The 27,238-nt window shown below is 46.2% G+C and overlaps 1 protein-coding gene across 1 annotated transcript in view; it reads right to left on the bottom strand.

Annotated features, from left to right (window-relative positions):
• Positions 1–11,478, bottom strand: part of LOC134533757 (integrin-linked protein kinase) — a 38,413-nt gene extending 26,935 nt beyond the window's left edge. Inside the window, exons 1-4 of the mRNA XM_063371389.1 lie at positions 11,038–11,478; positions 6,163–6,328; positions 3,347–3,539; positions 857–937 (exon numbers count right to left, since the gene is read on the bottom strand). Coding sequence (XP_063227459.1) covers positions 857–937; positions 3,347–3,539; positions 6,163–6,328; positions 11,038–11,126 — 529 coding nt within the window. The 5' untranslated portion in view covers positions 11,127–11,478. The remainder of the gene's footprint in view (positions 1–856; positions 938–3,346; positions 3,540–6,162; positions 6,329–11,037) is intronic.
• Positions 11,479–27,238: the final 15,760 nt, after the last annotated feature.

Genomic DNA, 27,238 nt, shown 5'->3' with positions numbered 1-27,238 from the left:
CAAATACACATCTCAAATATCTTAATGAATAGTTTATCATTTGTATTCAATTTAATTTAAATTACCTACTTACACTTTGAAATAAAGAATATTCAATTGGATTCAAAGTGTATTAGAGTTGTTTCAAATCAACTGGTATGACTATAGATTCTAAGGTAGAGTAATTGTTACACAATATAAATATGTGTATACTCTGTTAAAATGTATTAATGGGACTGACATAAATGGCCACATTTTATATTTAACAATGTGTATAATTAACAGCAGAATGGCTCAAGTTCTGACAGCAAGACAATCTGCAATCTGGAATTTTTATGATAAGCTGAAAACAAGCATACAATAGGCAGTTTGCAATTACTACTAAAAGATGCCTAAAAATTCTTAATAATACTTTTTTCTATTTGTATAACATATCCATTGCCATTGCTCAAAACTATTTACAATTAGTATTTGAAAAATGTGATTTCAACACTGTCATAAAAAATGTTAGAAACAAAATTTCCACTCTTGCTATTTGAATTTGATATTCGTATTCAAGAATCTTTTGATATTTGTACCTGAGTTTGATTTGAGCTAAAAACCTTATATTATCACAAGCCTAGTCATTAAGTATTAGTATTTTAGGCCTCACACCATGAAGTAAATACTACACACAATATAAATGAAAATATCATTCTGAAAAGTTTTAAGCCAACCAGACTTGTAACAGATCCAATCAAGTTAGAAATTGAAGTTCTGGCACAGCACCCAAACCATCATTGCTGCACAAACCCACTAACTACTACGAATCAATTTTCAATAATACTTTTGATAGTTATTAATTTGATACTGAATTTCCCTAGCTTCATATACTTACGACTTCTGGTCTTCAAGCCAAGCCAACTTTGATCTTTGAACGTAATCTTCTTCAAATCTTGTCCTGTCTCCACGGCAAGTTCTGCACACACACAATTACAAATTTTTAACTTTTGTAACAAATATGGATCAAATATAGAAAAGCATTTATGTAGCCATCTGCCTAGAATCACCCAAAAATACTAAAGTTTTCAAAAATATATTTCATCAAAAACTTATTTATATTTCTTACTGATTTGTAATCATGTTGTCATACGGGGAGGGAGCTTCAACCCCTAAAGGAGCCCCCCCCCCCCCCCCCCCCTTTTTATTTTGTATCTACCACTACACGATGATAACATTAAAAAAGGCTGATAGTGGAGACCACTTCATTGACCACTCAAAAGCTAGCCGTTGCTTTACATACGGTTTTATTTTAATCACTCACATCATAATCTAAATAAAACTAGGAAAAAATTAAGTAACACATCTTGCTGAGGCTTTGGAACAGCTTGAAGTCCCCATGTCCATTTTTGGTCCAATTACCAATGACAAAGACCACTGACGTTTGAAAATGAATGGCAAAGGGTTCCTTGTAGCAAAGAACAAAATAAGAAATTATCTTCAGACTGTAGCTCGTAACTAATTGTGTTTAAATACTAAATACTGAGAATGTCTGCTCATGCTGTAGTGAATCAGGCTTGCATTTAGGTCACAGGTTTGATTCCAGCTACTTTCTGTAGTAGTTAATTTCCTATTTTTGTATAGAAATTATTTAATTTTTTTTTTAATTTTTTTCTCCTTCTAGGTGAATGCCATGTTAAGTTACTTACTGAGGAAAATGATTTTGTAAAACAAACTTCATGAAATTTATTTTAGGTTTATCACACACAAATTATGCTCAAAATTTGTTTCTAACATTTCTTCCAACACAAAAGAGGAAGAGCCAATGCTGTAGTAATAACTGCGAGATTTTAAAAAATTGTTGCTACTGGCTTATCCACTTATTAGTGATAGAGAGCATAGTAGTTCGTATTTGCAAAGTAATAAAGTGAAGATGAGAAATTCCAAAGTTTTTACCGAATGTCTCAAATTTAAAATAATGATATCCATTCAACATTGTAAACAAAATTGAAAAAAATAAATAAATTACACTAATTATTTTAATAGTTATCAAAACAATGTAAATGATTCATATTTTAATTTTGAAGTTTTAATGTAAAACTTTATAAACTATGTTTCATGAAACCATATCACAAATTTCATGAAACCTTTGTTGTACAAGTATGAAAATTTTTGATTGTGATACTCAGTGTACATATATTCTGGTGTTTCATGAAATTAAAGTTTCATGTTTTACAAAATGTAATTTCATTAAAAATATTTCTTTAGTATGCAGCCTGCCTAAAGCCACAGTTGGAAGTACAGCTTCTGTATTGCATTTTATGTCTTGCCAATGCCCAGAACCTTGCTTCTGGCACGTATTGATATCATCAAAACATTTATGAACTTTTATAACGATTACCACAGTTTTAGGTACACCGTAAAATAATCTAAAACTTTCTCCACGCGGTTCCAGGCTATAATCTTTATGTTAGTCCGTGACAAAAGAATACAGTCAAACCGCAATAAAGCAAACCTGAAGAGACCATAATTTTGTTACTTTGCAATTATGACGTCTGTAAAAAAATTATTACAAAATGTAATCACATTTTTTCTCTGATTTGTAAATAAAATTCAAATAAGTTTAAACTTGTACACAATTTTATAGTGCACAAAATGTTTTTTTTTTTTTTTATGATTGTAAAATGCAAATTTAGATTAGCTACACAATGTGAAAATATAAAATACAATTTTAGAATAGCTACACAATGTGACTCAAAAAATATTTTCTACTGTTTCAAATGCAGAAGATTAAAGCAAAGGTTCAGAATTTACCTACAAAAAAAAACTACCAACATTTTGGAAGAATAAAATTTTGAAGTTTTTTCCCAAACCTACAATGAACCAAAGCAATGGCATCAGTATTATTTTAGTTAAAACGTCACATTTTTTTCTGTAATTTATCCTGGGATATTTGTATTAAACAATCTTTAATGTTACTGTTTAAATTGGAACAAAATCTACTTTTTATTACTCAATAACCATACTTTGTATTAAACCAATTACTAAGCACTAATAATTGTAATTGTAACTATTAATATGTAATTTCCAGGGACAGTGAAAAAATTATGTATAAAGATGTTTCACTATATAAATTTTACGCTCTTTCATGACATTATTTTTGATAAATAAAATTAAAAATTGATATATAGAAAAATTCTTATTCTGAAGCCCAAAAGGTTTTGATACATAAGAGAGAGAGAGGGAAAGAGAGGTGAGCAGAGACTCAGGAAACACTATGCAGGCACTTGTTGGCCAGCAAGACCAGCGCTCCCTGCACCACCAGGTCCCATGCGACCGCCCGGTAGCCCCAGAAGGTTCTGGTACGGACGAGAGGCTCGGTACTCACCATGCAGGCGCTTGGCCAGGGAGCCACGGGCCTTGTCCAGGGGCGTGTCCCCGTCCTTGTTGGCCAGCGACACCAGCGCTCCCTGAGCCACCAGGTCCTCTGCGACCGCCTGGTAACCCCAGAAGCAGGCGTAGTGCAGCGGCGTGTTGCCGTGCTCGTTGGTGAAGTTCACGTCCGCGCGACCACGCAGCAACTGCAACCAGCCACAGCCCTCGTCACCTCACGTCACACAAGCAACCATTCTCTACTTTCACGGCTCTTTGATAAAAACTAGAGGGAACCATAGTCAGGGTAGCCAGCAAACCTGTAATGAAAAAGTACCTGATATTTTCATGTTTAGTCCCCAATAACTATCAAAAAATCTAAATCAAATCGATGACTTTAAGGCATACCATGCTTCCCTATTGCAGCAAGTCTCTAAACATTATTTTATCACACTACTGTCAATAGTACTGAAGTCAATGCACGTGGTTGATGTGCAGATATAGGCACTAATAAGCAAAAATCGAATGGGAGCAAAACTTACTGTAACATTAGGGTTAGGAAGGGGAAAGAAAGCATGTGTACAAGGAACCTCTACAGTTCCAAATAAAAATATCTGCTATAATTTTAACTTTTAATTTTTTTTTATTTACCTAAACATTAAAAATATTCCCCGACTAAATCAATTTTATCTTTGTTTTTCCCTGGCATTTCCCTCTTGCTAAAAATCTCCTGGCATTTCCAGGTTTTCCCTGTTGTTAGCCACTCTGATAATGCAGTGTAAGATCTTTAATCCAGCACAATCGGGACCACTGGCATGTCGGGTTAGCAATTTTGTGGGATTTATCAAACATTAATATGTATTGTTTTAACAGGATGTGGCATTGAAGACTTATGCCTTCCCCAGCTTTGCAGAATATTCTAATACCAAAATATTTCTTAGTAAACTGAATATATGATTAAAGATCAATGTGACCTAGTTTTTCATACTTGCAATTAGTCATTATGAATATTTATGTAATTAATTGTTATATTTTAATTATTTAATTCAGAAAAGCCTGTTAACTATGTTTTACTGGTTTTAAAATTTTTTGCTGAGCAACTGTGTGTGGATATGTTTTTTTCAGTAATTTATTTGCCTTGAATATTGTTTATAACCCTGCATTTTATGTTTGGATTCATGTGAAAGCTATAATTATGTTTCTGGAAGATTATGTATTGTGTGCGTACAAGAAAGGACAAGCAACAGGTGCGCAACTAAGTGTGCCAGTTTTTTTTTTCTTTAGATTTTTTTCAGTACTGACACTTTCTGGCAGTTTCTCTATGTATTCTTAATGATGAGAAAATTGGCAAGTGCCCTTGCCAAGGGGAACCGGTAGTTTTATCACATTTTATTACAACAGCCAATCAGACAGAACTTGGTGATTTTTTTTCTTCTTGTAATTTTTTTCAGAAAAAGCCTGATTGCGAGGGTCAAGAAATTTGTATACTGCTTTGTTCTGGTGAGTGCTGTGCTGTGATTGGTTGAAAAGGCCAAGCACCTGCCATTTCTCTCAGGTGATAGGCGGTTGCTTGTAGATTCGTTAGTCGTTTTTTTAAGTATGTACAATGCCAAAACAACATGCAGGGGCGGCAGCTCAGAAACAAAATATTATGATTGCTTAAAGGCAACAATTTATTGTTTGTGGTCGTTGCCATGTCACAGGTAATGTAATTTCAACCTTTCGTTTGTCTTCATTTTTTTTTCAAGTGTTTTAATACAAAATTGTAGGCCCCAGTCAGGCGGCACATGCCCAAGTGGTCCATCAGTCGTCCGGACTTAGCTCCCAGATTTCATTGTAACCAGACGACAAAAGTCACTAGGGACATTCGTGCGTAGAAGCACAGGACTGCAAGCGAGTGTTTTCATTAGGAGCTATCTTGTGTAAATAACATGTAACTTTTTCGTCAGGCGAAGAATAAAAAGTCTAAATTCATTTTAATTCTTTTATTTGAGAATTATCATTAACAGTTTTGAGTTATTAACAGTCAGAGACAGAACTTTACACCCAAATAACTGCAATTTCAGATTATATATTTTTCAAGTTTATGTATGTGCAAGGAACAGTCATCACCACGTCATAGCCAAGCACGATTGTGACTGTCCCATAAAAAGCAAAAAAAAAAAAAAAAAATTAATAAACTGTACAGTGGTACTTAAAAAAATTTGTAATTATATGTATCATACAAAGAAAAATAAAAATGAGTTATTTTTTTTAAAAAAATTAAGCAAATGGAAATGTGAAATGTAACCTTGTAGAAAAAAGAAACTGCAATACTAAAATAACAACCTACAGTAACAATGAACTCTTCTTCCTTTTCGTACTTCATTATCACTTACTATCACACAACCACACTATTTATTTTCTACCGAAATTGTTTTACTTCATGTAACAATTCATTAACTTCTATACCGAACACGCCAACATCAAAACAACAACCTCCAATTTTACAAACTCAATAACTTCCGTACTCTATTTCAAATCTCTTTGCACTACTAATATGACACCATTAATTTTTCCTCTCTGTTATTATCAATCAATAGGAATCCAGTATCGCCTTCACCCAAAAATGTTTAAAACTCTTATATATCACAGGTCAATTTTTTTATGTTAGAAAGCTAAAATCTTTTTGAGATCCAGTTTTCACGTGATTTACGTGGACAGTACGCAACTACTTATATTTAATGTGAGACTATAAATTAATTAAAGTGAAGCATCAAAAAAAAAGTACGCACGGAATTTGAATTTTTTATGATTTCCGGCACCACCACAGTTCTGCGACCGGTCGCTCACCATGTGCACGATGTCTCGGTGGCCGTGGGCGGCGGCCAGGTGCAGGGGAGTGTCGTCGCCGCGGTTCGTGGCGTTGATGCGCGCCCCCCGCAGGATCAGCATGTCCACGATCTTCGAGTGGCCCTCCTTGCACGCCCAGTGCAGCGGGCTGAACCCGTGGTCGTCCCTGCAAGCACGAGCCGTGATGCACGTTCCTACATCTCACACCACAGTGCTCATCAGTGTGTCCTACAAGCAGGGTATTCTGCACCATACCTGTAGTGCTCATACATGTATTTTACACCATAAAGGGCTTATTAGTGCATTTCATTTCATACCATATAGTGCTTATTAGTGCATTTCATACCACATACCTACGACTTATCAATGTATTTCACACCAGGTTTTACTAGTTCCTTAAAAAGTGAAATAAAAAAAATGTTCTACTGAACTACAAACAAAACTCACAGACTTTATAGTAGGGGCCAAACTTCTTGCGAGCTGTCAGTGCGGAGGTGAGCAGAGTGAAAGGAAGCGGGGCTTAAAGGGAAGTGTGAGATGGGAATAGGTACAAGTGGGGTGCGACCCTGGAGGTGTACCAGGTGCTGTACTTGTAGCAAATATGTCGACAATGTAGTACTTAGCGAGCGATGGAGCAAGCAGTAAGCATAGAAAAAAAAAGAAAAAAAAAGATGTTTTTAAGACAGTTGAGGTGCAACCAGGCTGTGCCCAGTCAACACTATTTGGGCTATGCCGACACGTTATGAGAAGCTAGTTTTCATCGAACTGTGGAGACGAACTTCCAAGAAGTTTGGCTCGCACTATAGGCATTACATCCAATGTGGCATCGTAATAAAACTCACTAGCTTCACTTGGTTACGAATGTTACAGAAATAAAGAGAAAACACATTTTGTAGCGATTGCAGAGTTTAGTAGCTTTTCTGAAACAAAGTGAATTAAACAACAACAAAAAAAAGTTTTTCCCTGTATCTCTCACTTAATAAATTACTATTTTCCTGTGCTGTGTTATATTATTAGTATCTTATTTTTTTTTTTAATACTGTGAATTTTATAATTATGCATAAATGTTAACATCCACTATTTTTTACATCACACATCATCATTCACGCTTTGTCATGAACAATTCATTAAAGTGCAATTAATTCATCTGGCTAGCACTGATTTCAGTCATATATTTTTTAATTCATTTAATGTAATATGTCTATATTTTACATACAAAATTTGACATTGACCAGGGCTATACCCTCCCTAAGCTCGCTTTGCCTCACCCCGCTTCAAGCCCCCTCTCCTCACACCATCACCCTCTGTTCTAACTTCCAGCCAGCAAGTGTGTGCGTGTGTGTTTGTCCACCTCACAAGAGGCGAGTTGAGTCTGTTTCACGCACTCTTAATGTAATATTTAATTAAAATAATTGTAATTGTTCTCTTCTCTTCAACCCTAAGTGCATATGCCTTTCAGTTATTTTAATGATGATGGAATAGCGCCATGGCAGCCCACTTCCAAACTAACCAGACAAGAGTAGAGAGTATATTAAAATTAAAGAAATGGACAAGTAATTTTTATGTAATAAAATTCCACAATAAAATTAACTTCAGAGAAGTTTCTTTTAATATTTCTTTTAATCCCATAAGTTTGTGAACGACGTAACGGTAATTCGGCCACTTCCGGGCACCATGACACCCCAAACTCTGCCGCTCTTTTCCGTACGCACCTCGTCGACTTCACCGTGAGTTTAACTGATCGTTTAGCATCTGTCGTACCTAATTATTAATGTTTCTTAAACCTTTTCTTTTCTCTTCAGGGCCTCCTCCAAGTGGCAGGCTGTTTCTCTGAATTATTTAAGTTCTCAGGAACATTTGAAATAAAACCACGATATGTTTTTCTTGGCCAGGTTATGAGGGTCCTGGCCCATACCTAAGCCGTATGATTTGCCGAGTTGGTAAATTTCATAATACAACCGGGGAGGAGAGTTGTAAGGTCTCGCCGTGTCAGCACTCTGTGCAATAAAACACTTGTACCAGATCCCACCTCCCGGCCTCGTGTACCGCTAGAGTAAGAGCCAGGGCGTATGAGACGCCCCAAGAGCCCAACAACAACCATCATTCGGTCGTGCCACTCAGAGTGGGTTGGTAGGATAGATTGTGACGCAGTATAGCTCCCACACAGGCCACGTCACGGCCCTGGGACAGAGCCATTAGCTGGGTACACGTGGTGGCACCCACATCAGCGTTCCGTTATGTTACTAATTAATTAGTTACGTAAATCCCCCACTGCATCATGCTTATTGCACTTCCTGTATTTACTTCATATTATTTTATGCATCATTTATCATTTTTATTTATTTTCCTGTATAAATTTAAAGTACTTTTCTTCACTCTAAAAGCTTATGCACCATTCAAGAATCCCTTACCAATCAACCATGAATCTTTTGAAACTAGATAGGTTTTTGAGGGTGAGCCACATTAGTGATGAATTGTATTGACGTTTAGCTTTGCATTAAAGCAGGGTTAAAAAATCAACTAGGTACCTATGTCAAAATATTTCTTTGATGGTAAAACTAGGTCAAATATAAGTTGTAAGTAATTGCAGTCAAATATAAACTTTACTTGTATCATTCTGTATGCGTATTTCATGTGGAAAAGATAACATTACATTGGAATGGAACTCATTGCATAATAATCACTGTGACAGGGAAAGATGCAAAAAAAATTCATTTTCTATAAGGGAATACTGAAAAATAGCAGCTTCTGCAGAGTAGCTCCTTCTGGAAAATAAGGTGAATAATAATTAAAGTGAAAGGTTAGGTTCAGTCAGCTACTTAAATTATAATTTAGTTATTATCAATATGACTGACTTAAAGTAACCAACATTTTGCTTAGTTATTATTCCCCTTATTTCTGAGAAACAGATACTCTGCTGAAACAGCTATTGTTTAGCATAACCTAATTTTCTAAAGCGGGGACCTATGGATATTTTTTGCTACTTGGCTGTATAGCTCATTTACAAAAGGTTATGAAAAAATTTCCTCAGGGTCAAATATTTTCATAATAAATCATGTGAATGGTAGGTCAGGTTTGGTTAGCTACTTAAAAAATACTATAAAATAATAAGGCAATTGGTTATGTTATGTTAGCTACATTATAAATTGTTTACGTAATCCTAAACAACCAATGAAGTTATTTTAGAACAAATTTTATGTAGATAACTTAATCTAATTAACAGTCAAAAATATTTTAAAATATTTTTAATGTAGGTACTAATCTAAAGGCCCGGCCACAGTCAATATAAATTTTTCACAAGCACAACACTGTAAATTACAAACAGTTGAACTCCATGTAATTGTACATTGGGTAAAATTCTTCTGTTGCATCTTTTCCAGAAATAAATAATAAAATATAGAAAATACTTTTTGTAAACGCTAGAGACTTTCCTGTATTTACCCGGAAAACAGAGTTGATAAATTTGTACCCGTTTCTGAGAAATCACATTTAAAGCTTATATTACAATACCTGAGCATTGACGCGGCCACCACCATTTTTTGCTTTCCCGTGTGGGTCTGTGTGTATATGTTTTGGAAAACTTTAATCAAATCATGAGAATGATTGATGAGGTTAAGTTAGCTACCTTAAAAATACTTAATAAAACATTGGGACTTTTGGATAGGTTAGTATAGCTACATTAAATATACAGTAAAATATGTTAAATGGTTGCTTTGGAATTACCAATTTAAGATATAGCTATCCTAACATAACCAACCATTCACACAATTTCACAACATTTTTAATGTAGCTAACATAACCTACCTAATCAACTGTCCACACTTTTTTAAAGGTTTTAAAATGTAGCACGACTATTCTCTATATTCTCAGTCTATGAAAGTTGAAAGTTTATGTGTGTTTTTACCGTCTAATAAAGTTGCTTGTGCGAACTGAGAACTTCCGTAAACTTCGGTGAACTTCAGAACTGTTCAGGCCTCGGAATGTACATATGTGAACTGATTTCTACGCTACGTTGCAATTCTTAAGCAAGTATTAAAATTATTTTTCAGTATTTTTATTTAGCTACACTAACCTAACCTACAAGCTATTTTAAATCATTTTTAATGGAGTTAACCTAATCTAAACAACCATTCACACAATGTAACAAATTTGTAATACTTATATCATACATGCTCAAATACAGCCTCTGAATGGATCATTGTGAATGTTAGGTTTGTCGATCCTGTGATTCTTCATACATATGAACGTTAAAAAAAATGGCAATGGCTGCACCAATAAATAGGTATTCTAATGTAAGCTATAAATAATGATTTCTCAGAAATCAGTAGGAATATAAAGATGCTGTTTCCAGTGTAAATACAGGAACATCTAATCATCACAACGCCCTCTAAGGAAATGGTTCAAAAACATGTTAGGAACTGTAAAACAAAAATGAGATTTTTCTCCGTATTATCAAAAGAACTGACATTTTCATAGATTTGCATATGTGCTCTCTTCGTTTGGATAAACCTTTAGTAAATTGTTACATACACTACATTTTTTATTCAAATTAAATTTTGTGTTTAATGTTCTTTTAATGAAATTCCTCCATTTTTGAACAGCCACTTCAGTAGACAGTAGCAAAAAAAATTCATAAACGAGCTCGCCCAGTCAAAAGAGACAACTTTCATGTATGTTGTGAAAGACCTATGCCCATATTTAGTCATGACAGTTCTGCTATTCCCGTTTGGACACGTGGGTTTCTTCGGGCTACAGCCTCCCACGGCCTGGCTGATGGGCGTGGCTTCACAATACTACGCACACGTATTTATTTATTTCGCACGTTTACACCAATTCACTTTGAAAAGCTTTATCGAAAATTTACTAGGTACTCACCCTTGATTCATGTCATGTTCAGTGTCATCCAACCAAACTCGCACTTGCATGCTATTACCTTCTCTACACCACTGAAATATATCTTCCATAATGACTGCGGTAAGTTTAACTTTGCAAATAAAGAAGCAATTTCTGTTTCACGCCCCTGTTATTATATGGCAATAGATTCAAAACACTTGCGTGAGTAAGCGAACTATAAATAAACTAGCTCTCGATTGACGGGCTAAACATTTTGTTGCACATAGTAAAGTTCATATTCACACTTCTAAAAAAAAAGATTTTCCGTAGTATATTACGTCTTCACATCACAATAAAACTGACATGAGGCTCGGACAATAACGTTTAAACACTGTTCAGCAGCCAATTTATTGTACTTATTGCTATTTACAATCCCTCACACCCACAAAAACATAAACTGATAAGTATTGTAGGTCGTGTTCCCTTTCTTCAAATAGCACTATAATTACTAGACAGTAGCAGTATTGCCGCCTTGCCAACTTGCCAGAGTAGTATTCTTGCTTTGTGATTTCGGGCAGTGGTGATGATTAGGGTACTAACTAGCAAAGTTCAGAAAGCTGTGTGCTAGTACACAATAAGACCCTCAGCTCTCATGCGTAATATCGCCACATGTAAGAATGGAGTTAGCATGTATAAGGCCGTAGACAGACTTTTGTGAAGTAGGGGGTCCAGTATATCCAAGCATTATGATTTATGAGTAATTTTCAATATATTTTAATATTAAAATATTGTCATACTAAAATCCCAGGGAATATTGTACTTTTAAATCTACAATTTGACGTCGTCCGACCGAAGGCCACCCTAAAGCCCGACCTGCAACCGCCAGTATTCAACCCCGCTAATGGAACGCGCCCCTAGCCATGGCCCACCCGAGTCAGGCGAGCCACCAGCAACCAAGGTAGAACCCGGCCCCCTAATAAACAGACCGACATTACAGCCGACCAGGTTGCAAAAACAAACACAGAATATTAAACAATATAACGTATAAATTAAAAGTTGATTAACGAAAGTGCGACGTAGGAGTGCCCGGGCACTCACGTGTGTAAATACGTCATAAGTGTGTGAGTGTCCCCCTGGCGGCCTTCTGCCTATATTAGTTAATTAACCATGTGACATAATTATTAACCCCTTGTGTTCGTTGTTAACCCCCACCAGAGCAGTCCGGCAAGAGATGAACAGTCGCTGGTGTGACGTATAATTTAAAGGACATAATTCGTAAACATACTAATTCCAATTTGTAGAAGGGACGAGTATTGTTAATTTAACCTTAATAATTAATGTAGGAATTTAGCGCCCTTAAAATCTCTTATTAACTTGTCACATCAGAAAATAACGTAATAAGGTCAACCCTGGCGCGAGGGACACCAAGCCTCGGCTGGACGCCATGACATCACGCCAGTACAGCGCGACTCGTGGACCGGGGTGGACGCACGTCCCACGGAGAGACATCATCCATTGTCTGCATTGAACTCACTTCTGGTATATATAGTCACTTCCTCGAAACCTCTTTTTACTAATCTCTCCGTGCGTACCCGGTCCAATTTTCGGTCCAGGACTTAATCCGGCCGCATAACTTTTAAAACCCCCTGCACCACACTTGGTCTGTGGGGTAGTTCCAGCATACGGCACGGGCCGCCTCCCGAAGAACAGAACTTTAACTAAAACCAGTCGCTCCGGCGCTGACACCACCCCGTAAGGGAACTTGGACGAATTTATCTGCGGTCCGTGCTCCACTGCAGTGGACGCGAACACCGCCTCGAGACATTGATATACGGGATTGGCCGCCTCCAATCGCCCTTACCCCTCTTTTGAGTAATCAAGCTCCGAGCCGCCTAGTGCCACTCTAACACATAACATTTAGTTTTCTTGTGCGACGCCTTGAACCTGAAACGTTTTGTATTAAACTTGTGCGACGTGCCGCCACGTAACATTCAGTAACTTGTGCAACGCACCATCACGTAACATTTTTGTAAACATGTGCCACGCCTTATTACGTAACTTTTCAGACTAATTTAGTGTAATTGTGTAACTTCTGTATTGTGTGACGTCACCCTCTGTACGACGTGGTGTGTAATCAACGGTATTACACCAAACCCACAGTCGCATGAATAAACGACGCACGTCATTTGTTGCCTTACTTCAGTGCCTAATTAATTAGCCATACGACCCCCAATCACCACCAAGTAGGGAATTCCTCATATCCCACGCAAAAACGCCGACAGTCCTAGTGGGCCACGCAGGGCAACCGACCCTACGACCCACCTATCGACTAGAAACAGAGCTAGTCTGGCGCCCACCCGGAAACACTACATCGACAACAGCCATTCCCGCTAGGAGCCGCACCGGGACTCGAGCCCGAGACCCCGGACGACGGCAGCATAATCATTTAAAATCCCAAAAGGGGTATTTCGGCATATTACATAAATTTCACGTTCAAAGCATTCGGACAGCGAACTTGAGCCATACGCATTTTCCAGGCTTCAATGCCAGTGAATCGTTATTTGTCAAGGGCTTCTAGCAAGTCTTGAGTGACATGGTGTACTAACTCGTTAGTAATCGGCCAGTAAACCCGCCCCTTTTAGGAACAGACCCCCGTCTGAAAGACATTATATACATATCTCCTACCTGGCACCTAGATGGGACTTTATTGCAGCAAGCGCCAATAGACGGCGACAACAGATTTATGAACAAACAAACAGACTAAATAATTATTGTGCCTTTGCCACAATGGAAATCTGGCACTAATTATTCGTGATATTTATTATATAGGTAAGTGTTGTAAATATTTAGTTAATCATATGCAGTGTGCAGTGATATGATGTTGCCGTCGTCCGGGGTCTCGGGCTCGAGTCCCGGTGTGGCTCCTAGTGGGAAAAGGCGGTTCTTGCTACGTATTGTCCGGGTGGGCGCCAGACTAGCTCGGTTCTAGTCGTGAGTTTGGGGGTCGTGGATGTATGTGCCCCTGCGTGGCCCACTAGGGCCGGCGGCGGTGTTGCGTGAGATGATTTTAAATAAGAGGCGTGGAGTTGAGGTGGTGGTGTCGTACCTTTTATTCATAGGAACGAGTCGTACACAATACAACACTCTACAGAGGTCCCCGGGGGGGGTTTACTCGTTATTCCGTGGCGCCGTATGGTTTGTGTTCCGCGTTACGTGGCCTCGGACGCTGTTACGTCTCATACGTCTCACTGGTTACACAGGTAACGTAATTTCGTAACACAAAGGCGGGACACAAAATACACTGAATTAAGGGGGTGCGCACAAGTTACGTTGCACTCGTTACTCGGGTAACGTAAGTTAGCAATACAAAGTACGGGACACAAAAATACACTGAATTAAGGGGGCGCGCACAAATTACGTGGCACTCGTTACTCGGGTAACGTAAGTTAGCAATACAAAATACGGGATACAAAAATACACTGAATTAAGGGGGTGGACGATTGGAGACGGCCAATCCCGTATGCAAATGTCTCGGCGCGGGTGTTGTGCCCACTGTGGTAAAACACGCACCGCAATTAAGTTTGTCCAAGTTCCCTTGCGGGTTTGTGGTCAGCGCCGTGCGCGTGACCTTAAATAAAGTTCTGTAAGTTGCGGGAGGCGGCCCGTGCCGTATACTGAAGAGCAGCCCCGCTGACCAAGTGTGGTGCGGGGTGTCTTTAAATTGATGCGGCCGGATTAGGTCCTGGACCGAAAAAAGGGACCGGGTACTCACGGAGAGGTTAAGTAATGAAAGGGGTTCTGTTAATTAGTGACTATATTTACCGGACGTTACTTTCGATGTAGACAAAGGATGTTGCCTCTCCGTGGGACGTAGGTCCGCCCCGGTCCGTGAGCTGCGCTGAACTGCCGAACTGGCATGGCGTCCGAGGGAGGCTCGGCCTCTCTCGCGCCAGGCGTGACCTCATTACGCTAGACTCCAAACGGGTGTGTCTGGAAGAGATTTTATTGTCGCTAAAATCCTAATTTAATGTTTTAGGAGGAATGGGTACGGTTCTTCTCTTGTCTACTCAGGTTTCCGCGGCTTTGTCTTTGATTGCTGTTCGGGTCGCCTGACTCGGGTGGGCCATGGCCAGGGGTGTGTTCCGTTAGCGGGAGCGTATACTGGCGGGTGCAGGTCGGGCTCTGGGGTGGTCGTCGGCCAGACGACGTCAAACGCCCCCCCCCTGTGAAGCCCGACCTTGCGCCGCTTATGGTCCCGCTAACATGGGGCCACCCCTAGCTCCGGCCACTCCATCCCGGCGTGGTTCGCGGCTCAGCAGCTGGTTGGCTCCGCGTACTGGACCTGGTGATCAAGGCCGACTGGGCCAGCGTGCGCGCCGCCCCGGTTGCCGTCGTGGCAGGCGTGCCGGGGGCGGCGTCGTGGCGCCTGGGTGGGGTCAGCGGCTGATAGGGTCAGCGCACTGGACCTGGTGAACGTGGCCGACTGGGCCAACGTGCGCGCCGCCCCGGTTGCCGTCGTGGCAGACGTGCCGGGGGCGGCGTCGTGGCGCCTGGGCGGGGTCAGCGGCTGATAGGGTCAGCGCACTGGACCTGGTGAACGTGGCCGACTGGGCCAGCGTGCGCGCCGCCCCGGTTGCCGTCGTGGCAGGCGTGCCGGGGGCGGCGTCGTGGCGCCTCCTAGCTCCGGCAACAGCTCCACCCGGGTGGCGCTCTCGGTGGCCGCAGTTGGTAGGGCCCGAGCACCTGTCCCGGGTCGTCCCACGCCGAACATCCGGGTGCTGGCCTGTTGACGTTGGCCCTCAGCGTCTGGTACGGCGTGGATGGGTACAGCCTCCTCTCCCGTTCCGGTGTACCGGGCGGGTTTGGAGTAGAGGCCTCCTCGTCCCCGTCGTCCAGTTCCATCATCATGAGGGTGGTGTCGGCGTGGTCGTTGTGCGGTTGTGCCCTAAGCACCTCCCCGGACTCGTTCTCGGGGGGTGACAGTGGTTCCGAGTGTGGCTGCGGTGTCTCGCAGCGTGCAGCGGTGCGGTGGTGGCCAGGGTGCCGGCCGGCAGGGGCGGCGGCGACCAAGGTCAGGTGGCTCTCGGTAGGCGGGCTGCAAGCGCGGGCGGCGCTCGGCACGGCCCGGCTCAGCCTTGCCGACATGCGGGCGTTTCGCGGCCCGTCGTGCCAGACGGATGACAGGTGTCATCGGCCGAGTGGCGGTCACGTGCGGTGGGGGGGCGGTCGGGCGTCCAGGTGCCGTGGCGTCGACCTGCATTGCGTCAGGCAGATGCAAGGAGCTCAGGCGACCCGGTAGCCGCGGTGACGTCACGGTGTGGCGTCGTGGCGCCTCTTGAGGGCGGAGCGCGCGTCGCCTCGGCAGCTGCTGTGGCAGGCCGGCCGAGGGGCGGCGTCGTGGCGCCTCTTGAGGGCAGAGTGCGCGTCGCCTCGGTGGCTGCTGTGGCAGACTGTCCGAGGGGCGGTGTCCTGGCGCCTCTTGAGGGCAGAGTGCGCGTCGCCTCGGTGGCTGCTGTGGCAGGCTGTCCGAGGGGCGGCGTCGTGGCGCCTCTTGAGGGCAGAGTGCGCGTCGCCTCGGTAGTTGCTGTGGCAGGCTGTCCGAGGGGCGGCGTCGTGGCGCCTCTTGAGGGCAGTGTGCGCGTCGCCTCGGCAGCTGCTGTGGCAGGCTGTCCGAGGGGCGGCGTCGTGGTGCCTCTTGAGGGCAGATTGCGCGTCGCCTCGGTGGCTGCTGTGGCAGGCTGTCCGAGGGGCGGCGTCGTGGCGCCTCTTGAGGGCAGTGTGCGCGTCGCCTCGGCAGCTGCTGTGGCAGGCGGTCCGAGGGGCGGCGTCGTGGCGCCTCTTGAGGGCAGAGTGCGCGTCGCCTCGGCAGCTGCTGTGGCAGGCCGGCCGAGGGGCGGCGTCGTGGCGCCTCCTGAGGGCAGAGTGCGCGTCGCCTCGGCAGCTGCTGTGGCAGGCCGGCCGAGGGGCAGCGTCGTGGCGCCTCTTGAGGGCAGATTGCGCGTCGCCTCGGTGGCTGCTGTGGCAGGCTGGCCGAGGGGCGGCGTCGTGGCGCCTTTTGAGGGCAGTGTGCGCGTCGCCTCGGCAGCTGCTGTGGCAGGCTGTCCGAGGGGCGGCGTCGTGGCGCCTCTTGAGGGCAGATTGCGCGTCGCCTCGGTGGCTGCTGTGGCAGGCCGGCCGAGGGGCGGCGTCGTGGCGCCTCTAGCGTTTTTGATGTTTCAGGCGGTGCCGAAGACGGTGTCGACGTCGATGTCGTGCGCGTCTGTCTCGTTTTGGTGGGCTCCATCCCCTGTGCCTCGAAGCCAGGCGGGCACCGCGGGGCGAGTCCCGGTGGCGGGGCCTCGCACAGGCGTCTCGGCGTCGTGGCCCTGGGCATTCCGTTTTCCAGCGTCCCTTTTGAGACCGCGCGCTCATGTGGCAGTGACGACGGCTGCATGTAATTGAAGCTAGGCGGTGGCGACGGTGTGGCGCGACGTGTCGGTGCCGAGTCTGGTGGCGTCCCGGATGAGGCGTGTGTCGTAGACGACGCGGGTTGCGTCGGAACGGTCCTTCGCGGCACTGTGACAGTGGTCAGGTGCGGTGGCGAGGCCATCCCGGCGTCGTGAGGTGTCTCCGACACGCTGCGGATTCGGGTCGTCGTGGCAGACTGCGGTGGGACGGTCGGCGTCGTGCGTCGTTCGGTCGGCTTTGGCGGGTCAAGCGTCGTCGCAGTCATGTTGAGTGGCGTCAGGTCTGCGAGGGGTGTTGAGGCTGGTGGCGTTGGGCCCGGAGGCGGAGGGAGCAGGATTGGCGGCGAGAGGGTGACGAGCGTCGGCGTCGGGACGGAAGGCGTCCTTGGTGAGGCGTAGTGCGTCGGCGTGAGTGGCGTCAGGTTGATGTAGCGTGGTCTCGCTGGTGACGGTGTTTCCGGACTTGGGTCGGGAGGCGTCAGGTCTACGAGGGATGCCGAGGTTGGTGGCTCCGGGACAGGAGGCGACGGGAGCGGGATTGTTGGCGGCATGATGAAGGTCGTCGGCGTCGGGACGGTTGTACGTGACGGTGCGGATGTCGTCGGGGCATGAGTTCGTGATACGTCTTGCGTCTGCGTGAGTGTCGGCGTCGGGACGGTTGTACGTGACGGTGCGGATGTCGTCGGGGCGTGAGTTCGTGATACGTCTTGCGTCTGCGTGAGTGGCGTCTCGATGTCGTGAATTGTCGCGGCGTATCGTAGGGGAGGAATTAGTAGCGCTGCTCCCGAATACTGCACTTGGGTGGCTCGTCCTGCGGTACATCGCGCGCACGTGAACGTGAAGGACTCGCGCCTCAAAGTACCTTCACGCTCGTTGGTGCAGTCACGATGCCATAGGTCGGTACACTCGTCGCAGTGGTAGCCCATGCTACTTCCTCCAGGACACGACCGGCTTCCACACATCGTCATCCCGTATGTGCGATACTCTTGACAATAGCCACACTCGTACCCCGCGGCGATCCTGCCGTTTAAGTACCATCTCGGGTAGAGGTGGTAACACCCACTGCATTCGTCTGCATCCATCTCTTGTTATCGTGCGTGTTCAGCTGTGTCGAGTCGTGTTTTTCACTCGTGGCTCTGTGCGCGCTGTGCAAGTCTGCGCGCGGGGTCGCGCTCGCCGGCTAGGCAGGTGCCCGGACAGCCGCACAAAACAGAGGCCGAGAATGGCCGCGGCATGGGCGGGGGTGCGGATGGGCGTGTGAGGCGATGGCCGAGAGCGCCCGGACAGCCGCACAAAGAGGAGGCGAAAACGGTCCGCGCGGGGTGGGGGTGGTGACGTCGCTCCGTTGCTCGCCTCGCCGTGATGACGTGTGGAGGTGGGGGTGGTTGGAGTGTCCTTTGTCCGCTCGCCTCGTCGCGCCGGTCTGTCTGGCCTTCGACCCTTCCTGTGTCCAAAATGGCCGTTTCGTGTCTCCGCTGTCGCCTGTTGGTGAATTTATCTCGAAAATGTCCAGGAGGTGGAGAAAAAAAAATTTTCACGTTATTTTCTGCCCCACGCAGCGGGCGCCAAATGCCGTCGTCCGGGGTCTCGGGCTCGAGTCCCGGTGTGGCTCCTAGTGGGAAAAGGCGGTTCTTGCTACGTATTGTCCGGGTGGGCGCCAGACTAGCTCGGTTCTAGTCGTGAGTTTGGGGGTCGTGGATGTATGTGCCCCTGCGTGGCCCACTAGGGCCGGCGGCGGTGTTGCGTGAGATGATTTTAAATAAGAGGCGTGGAGTTGAGGTGGTGGTGTCGTACCTTTTATTCATAGGAACGAGTCGTACACAATACAACACTCTACAGAGGTCCCCGGGGGGGGTTTACTCGTTATTCCGTGGCGCCGTATGGTTTGTGTTCCGCGTTACGTGGCCTCGGACGCTGTTACGTCTCATACGTCTCACTGGTTACACAGGTAACGTAATTTCGTAACACAAAGGCGGGACACAAAATACACTGAATTAAGGGGGTGCGCACAAGTTACGTTGCACTCGTTACTCGGGTAACGTAAGTTAGCAATACAAAGTACGGGACACAAAAATACACTGAATTAAGGGGGCGCGCACAAATTACGTGGCACTCGTTACTCGGGTAACGTAAGTTAGCAATACAAAATACGGGATACAAAAATACACTGAATTAAGGGGGTGGACGATTGGAGACGGCCAATCCCGTATGCAAATGTCTCGGCGCGGGTGTTGTGCCCACTGTGGTAAAACACGCACCGCAATTAAGTTTGTCCAAGTTCCCTTGCGGGTTTGTGGTCAGCGCCGTGCGCGTGACCTTAAATAAAGTTCTGTAAGTTGCGGGAGGCGGCCCGTGCCGTATACTGAAGAGCAGCCCCGCTGACCAAGTGTGGTGCGGGGTGTCTTTAAATTGATGCGGCCGGATTAGGTCCTGGACCGAAAAAAGGGACCGGGTACTCACGGAGAGGTTAAGTAATGAAAGGGGTTCTGTTAATTAGTGACTATATTTACCGGACGTTACTTTCGATGTAGACAAAGGATGTTGCCTCTCCGTGGGACGTAGGTCCGCCCCGGTCCGTGAGCTGCGCTGAACTGCCGAACTGGCATGGCGTCCGAGGGAGGCTCGGCCTCTCTCGCGCCAGGCGTGACCTCATTACGCTAGACTCCAAACGGGTGTGTCTGGAAGAGATTTTATTGTCGCTAAAATCCTAATTTAATGTTTTAGGAGGAATGGGTACGGTTCTTCTCTTGTCTACTCAGGTTTCCGCGGCTTTGTCTTTGATTGCTGTTCGGGTCGCCTGACTCGGGTGGGCCATGGCCAGGGGTGTGTTCCGTTAGCGGGAGCGTATACTGGCGGGTGCAGGTCGGGCTCTGGGGTGGTCGTCGGCCAGACGACGTCAATGTATAACAGTATATTATAATGGTTTTCTCACTGACTAATTTGTAAAGCTGGGGGACATAATCATCCAGCAATATTTGAGCCCAACTTAGCTAGTTTTAACTTAGAATAGTCAGTGAGGGGAGTTAGTCATGGCTAAAACTTTGCCATGGCTGGCCAATCCCCTCCTAGCACATTATGCATGCTTCCTCTCCTGCATGGTTCATAACCTGCATGCTTAGAGTGTATAGGCTTCGGCATGAGATGCACTTAGAGTATTCCCTGCCCAGACCCCTCCCAAATACACTTAGTAATTAGTTAGGTTAGGAAAAAGAAACCAGCAGTTGTTGGCAGTCTATCCTGTTTGCGTGCTACGTCAGTGTGTTGAACCGATCGTGAAGCGATGGTCAATACAAGTGTATTAAGCAGTAATAAAGTGGTTCCTAGCGGGAAGGCTGGTTTATGACGCGAAACGTGTCCGCGAGGGCGCCAGGCTAACTCGGTGGTTAACCACGAGGTGGGTCGGTGGGTACGAAAGCCCCTGCGTGGCCCACTAGGAACGGCGGTGGTGGTCGTGGTGTTAGGGATCCCTAATTACTGATGCACTACTGGTCCCGCACAGCATAGCATGCTGATCCCTCACTGGATTAGGGAGGTTCACAAATAACGAGTCTGGTTTGCACTGTCGTCTACACGTCGCGCACGGAGTGTGCGGAGTGGATGTTTAATTAACGTTGGCAATTACAGTTACAGTTACACTATTTTACCTACACAATTACACTATGTTCACAATGGGCGCTCTGATGTGTCGTCACTAAGATTAAGCCATCACGCCAGTCGAGGTCAAGGGGGAGAGTTTTATTGGAGTCGGCCAATCCCGTAAGTTGTGAACGGCAACGCTCGGGCCCACCTGTGTGGACTGCGGCTCGCTAAGAAAATTAGTTAAAAGTCTTTAACTAGATGTGGCCGGTGCCTGTTCACCTCGGTAATTAACAAAATGTCTGTGGTGGCGGGAGCCGGCACACGCCATATGCTGCACTGCCCCGCGTAAAGCGTGGTGCGGGGAGTTTTACATTTAATCGGCTGGGATAGGCCCTACACCGTAAAAGGACTGGGCGCACACGGGGAGTTAATTAAAAAATGTTTTGGAACGTGAATATATTTACCAGAATGAATTCAGTGTAGACAATGGTTGAAGGCTCTCTGTGGGACGCACGTCCGTCCCGGTCCATGAGTCGCTCGGTACTGGCATCTGGCCCTGGCGCGAGGGGAGGGGTGAGCATCTTCTCGCATCAAGGTTTATAAAGTTCCGTTATGCGTAAAATATTATATTAATAACAGAATGTAAGTGGCTCTAAAATCACTCATTAAAAATTAACAACTAACCTAATACATATATACATTTTGGAAATTGGTTTTAACAAGTTTACATGAAATAAGTTTAAATAATCTGAGTCACACTGGAGACTGTTCGTCGCTTGATGACTGCTCCAGTGGCGAATGATACATGACAATTTGGGGCAGTTTTAATTAAGTCACACACTACGTTATTGAAATTAAGCTGAAGGCCGCAAGGGGAGCACTCACAAAGGTATTAATACAAATCCACACATGAGTAACCCGGGCACTCTTACGTCGCACTTCCTTTGCACGGGGTTGTTAATTATAAGTGATGTGATCATTAATGTAAATTGAATTTATAATGTACTGGAATCGTGTTGTCCGGTTGATTAGGGCATGGGATTTGATTCTACCTTTGCTCCGCAGCCATGGCTAGGGGTGCGTTCCGTTAGCGGGGTCGGATACTGGCGGTTACAGGTCGGGCTTTAGGGTGGCCTTCGGTAGGACGACATCAGTACAGTGTTTTCTCAGTCATTTCCCTTTTATTTCGGGGCATCCTGGGTGGACTAAACAGCCCAGGTAGTTTAAAATAACGACGCACTCCTGCGTGCAGCCACGAGGTCGAACTGAGATAATTTTCAATTTTTATTTATTCAAAACTTAATCAGGCAGCTGTAGTGGCGTCAACGTCTTTTCAAGCCTTAAGGTTTGTTTTTACTCAAAAGGCAATAAATTACTTTTGAAAAACTTTGAAGGTATTACAAAATATATTATCTATTGAGAAAGTATTTTTTACATCAGTTTAAAAAAATTGAAATCTTCATATGAACATGCTGTTTCTTCCTTAATTGCTTTTGGTAATTTGATTACATCATAAAATTCCACTTCACTTTCATCTAGAAATAGTGACTAAATTAAGTTGCTGGGTAAACTATATCTGCATACAAATATACAATCAATCAACACACCTATGGTTTAATATGTATCAAAAATCTTAATTTGGAATGAACTTATCTTAAAAAATGACCTATACTGTACTATATATAACTGCATATTTTTGTATTGTGGCGACCCCTAACGGTATGCTGAGATTAGAGGTTTGTCCAGTTTTATCCCAGTCTGCACTAGGGCTAGAGGCATTCGCGCACTGCAGAGTCCTTTACCACTTTCATCAAATGAACTTCCTGGAAAAGTGCAAGTCTCTACAAATTGTTTATTATGGGCTCCGTGGCTAGCACAACATGGCCAATTTCAACACACTGGCCGCATTAATAATTCTCGCTCGTCTGTACAGACTCTAACCATGCTTAAAAAAATACCACTTGCTCACTGTTTGTGACCCAGAATTAGTCTTAATAGATAAAGATAAATGTTTAGAGACATTTATTCCTTAGAGTGCACTGGGCCTCTGTATTAGACGACATGTGAGTAAAATGGCCTGAGGACTTTAGGAATCTCTTTATTCGCCCACAGGTCATAGAATTAACCTGACGTCGTCCGACCGAAGGCCACCCTAAAGCCCGCCCTGCAACCGCCAGTATCCAACCTCACTAATGGAATGGGCCCCTAGCCGCGGTCCACCCGAGTCAGGCGAGCCACCAACAGACAAGGTAGAATCCGGCCCCACAATAAACAGACCGACATTATAGTCGACCACTTTGATCAAACGCACACAGAATATAAACAACATTACGTGTAAGTTAAACGTTCGCTTAATGAAAGTGCGACGTAGAAGTACCTGGGCACTCACGTGTGAAAACGTATCGATACATGTGTCAGTGTTCCCCTGGCGTCCTTCTGCCTATATTAGTTAAGTATTTCATGTGACATAATTATTAACCCCTTGTGTTTCGTTATTACCCCCCACCGGAGCAGTCCGGCAAGAGACGAACAGTCTCTGGTGTTACGTATAGTTTAAAAAACATAATTCGTAAACATACTATCTCTAAATTGTAGAAGGGATGAGTAATGTTAATTTAGCCTTAATAATTAATGTAGGAATTTAGCGCCCTTAAAATCTCTTGTTAACTTGTTAAATTGTAAAATAACGTAATGAGGTCAACCCTGGCGCGAGGGAGCCTCGGCCGGACGCCATGACACAACGGCAGTACAGCGCGACTCGTGGACTGGGGCGGACGCACGTCCCACGGAGAGACATCATCCATTGTCTGCATTGAACTCACTTCTGGTAATTATAGTCACTTCCTCGAAACCTCTTTTTATTAATCTCTCCGTGTGTACCCGGTCCAAATTATCGGTCCAGGACTTAATCCGGCCGCATAAATTTTAAAACCCCCTGCACCCCACTTGGTCTGCGGGGTAGTTTCCAGTGTACGGCACGGGCCACCTCCCGAACCACAGAACTTGAATTAAAGCCAGTCGCCCCGGCGCTGACACCACCCCGTAAGGGAACTTGGACGAATTTAGCTGTGGTCCGTGCTCCACTACAGTGGACACGATCACCGGCTCGAGACATAGATATACGGATTGGCCGTCTCCAATCACCCTCACCCCTCTTTTGTGTAACCATGCTCAGAACTGCCTAGTGCCACGCTAATACGTAACATTTTAGTAATTTTGTGCGACGCCTTGAACCGGGGACGTTCTGGAATAAACTTATGCAAAGCTCACCACGTAACATTATAATAAACTTGTGCCACGCCTTCATTACGTCACTTTTCAGAATAACTTTGTGTAATTGTGTAACTTATGTATTGTGTGACGTCACCCTCTGTACGACGTGGTGTGTAATCCACGGTATTACACCAAGCCCACAGTCGCATGAATAAACGACGCACGTCATTTGCCGCATTAATTCAGCGCCTAATCAATTAACCATACAACTCCCAACCACTGCAAAGTAGGGAATCCTTCATATCCCACGCAACACCGCCGACGGTCCTAGTGGGCCACGCAGGGGCAACCGACCCCACGACCCACCTATCGACTAGAAACAGAGCTAGTCTGGCGCCCACCCGGAAACACTACATCGACCACAGCCATTCCCGCTAGGAGCCGCACCGGGACTTGAGCCCGAGACCCCGGACGACGGCATTTGGCGCCCCCTGCGTGGGGCGAAGACAGGAAAAATCAAGATTTTCTTCACAAAAAATTACAAAAAACTCTCACGAAAACACGAAAAATTTTAGCCATTATCAAATCAGATTTTTTTTTCGGCCACACCAAGCCACAATACGGACACGGGACGGCCATTTTGCACAGGCAAAGGGAATTAGGGCCAGACAGGCCAGCGCGACGAAGCAAGCAGAAAAAAGGGCTCCAACATCCCCCCCGCTCGGCACTCCAGCACCACACGCGACGCATAAGCCTACGTCACAGCCCAATCCCTCCTCCACAGCGGCCATCCTCGGCCTCCCCTTTGTGCGAGTGTCCGGGCGCTCTCGCCCGTTGCCTCGCACGCCCATCCACACCCCCTCCTCTGCCGCAGACAGTTCTCGACCTCCGCTTTGTGCCGCTGTCCGGGCGCTCTCGGCCATCGCCTGGCACGTCCATCCGCAACCCATCCCGCGATGCAGCCATTCTCGGCCTCCATTTTGTGCGGCTGTCCGGGCACCTGCCCAGCTGGCGAGCGCAACCCCGCACGCAGACTTGCCCCGCGCACACAGAGCCACGAGTGAGAAGCAGGAACCAACACTGCTAAACACGCACCATAACTGGAGCAACATGCAAAACCGGAACTCCGACATTGTGTGCGCCCAGTGCTTATTGCCTAGGGGAACGAATCTGCTGACGGGGTTGAGACCATGGTACATGACCTGTCAATGCACCCCCCACGGTAACGACCCACACGACCACTGATGGGTACAGCCGTGGAACGGACAGTTCCCGGGAAAGAACCATGCACAACACGTAAAGATGGAAACTGAAACTAGCACCACCGTGGTGAGCACTCGCCCGACCACATGCACGATGTGCACAAACACCACACAAGGGGAACGCCACGCGCAACAGCCAACATCACTTGGTGACCCCCATCTCGTGATGTACAACCACCCGCAGGGTTACCAGGGCAAGTTCACGCTACCCGAATTCGGTGGCCTCACACATGAGGACCCACGGAGTTTCGTGGAGAACTGTGAATTGCGATTAACCTGGGCAGGTATACCCGTAGACGAGTGGTCGGGACAGGCCAGCGGGCAGCTGCGAGGCACAGACCACGAATGGTGGGGCATGTGGGGACATTTCGGCATGCCGTGGGGAGAATTCGCCGGCACATTAACTCATCGCTTCGACACCGACCAGGCATTGGTCGACTGCACTTCGCAGTTCTATGGCGAGCGGCAGAAAGACAGCGAAACGGCCGAACAGTTCGTAGCACAAAAACTCCGTCTCTTCGCGCGTGTCAACCCACATGCTCGACCCAAGACAGCGCTACCCACCGTGACGGCTTTACTCCACACCGGCCTCCAGCCATTCATGCATTCTTGTCGCCCGGAGTTGGTAGAAGAATACGTGCAGCAGGCAGCCGCAATCGAGCAGAGCCTGCGCGATCTCTGGCAACGGGCCACACTGGGCACGAGTCGGGGATACCTCAGTCAGATACCACAACAGGGGGCAGATGATACCCAGCCACCGACCCGACGACGAGCTATCGAGAACACACCCCAAACCGACACAACACCCACCAGGGCAGCACCACAGGACGTCCCGGGGCTGCCACTGTGCCAGCAAGGCTGCCCCCGCGGCACACGCCACTGGCACAAAGACTACCCATTGTCACCTCCTCGATCGAATCAACCACCGGGAAACACGAACCTGGGGGCGAGTCATTAGGACCACCGCCCCCGGTTACCACGGGTCGGGAGACGTCACCCCAACTGTACCAACTGACCCGCCCACGGGACAGCCTCCTACGCATCCCCGTGGAGGTCGACAGACGAGCTGCGGCCGCTCTAGTCGACACTGGGGCGAGTCACGTATTCGTAGCCCTCCACCTTGTACCACCCGGGAAACTCCAGCCGTAACAAGCGGAGTTGCGACTAGCCACGAACACCCGGCCAGGCATGACCGTAGGGCGGGAAACACTCCAGGTCAGCATAAGGGGCTACCACACCACCGTAACCGCGTTCATTGTCAAGGACCTCCACGAGGAGATAGTCTTAGGACAGCCCTGGCTGACCGAGCAGGATGCTGTAATTGAGACCAAGGCCACCCGAGTACACATCGTAATGCAAGAGCGGCTGGTAGTCTACGCGGTCAGGGCATCGCCCGCAAAAGCGAAAGAGGCCGTAACACTCCACCAGATACGTCACGACGTCCCGCCCGAACACCACGCCACCGTAGACCGGGTGCTAGCAGAGTGACAAGAAGTATTCACGGTGTCCGACCCACTCAGACGAACTATGGTCACCAAACAAAACATACCAACCACCCACAACCACCCAGTGTACGAGTCCTCCAGAGGGTACGGCTTCCGGGAGCAATGCGCCATCAGGGAACAGGTCGCTGAGATGCTCCAGGACAGAAGTTATCGAGCCGTCGAACAGCCGCTACAACACCTGCATTGTACTCGCACCGAAGAAGGACGGGTCTCTACGGTTCTGCGCGGACTTCAGGCC

This window comes from Bacillus rossius, chromosome 7 (assembly GCF_032445375.1).
Source record: "Bacillus rossius redtenbacheri isolate Brsri chromosome 7, Brsri_v3, whole genome shotgun sequence".
NCBI classification, from domain to species: domain Eukaryota; kingdom Metazoa; phylum Arthropoda; class Insecta; order Phasmatodea; family Bacillidae; genus Bacillus; species Bacillus rossius.
The sequence above is the reverse complement of the archived record's forward strand: the minus strand, read 5'-3'. Positions and strand labels throughout refer to the sequence as shown.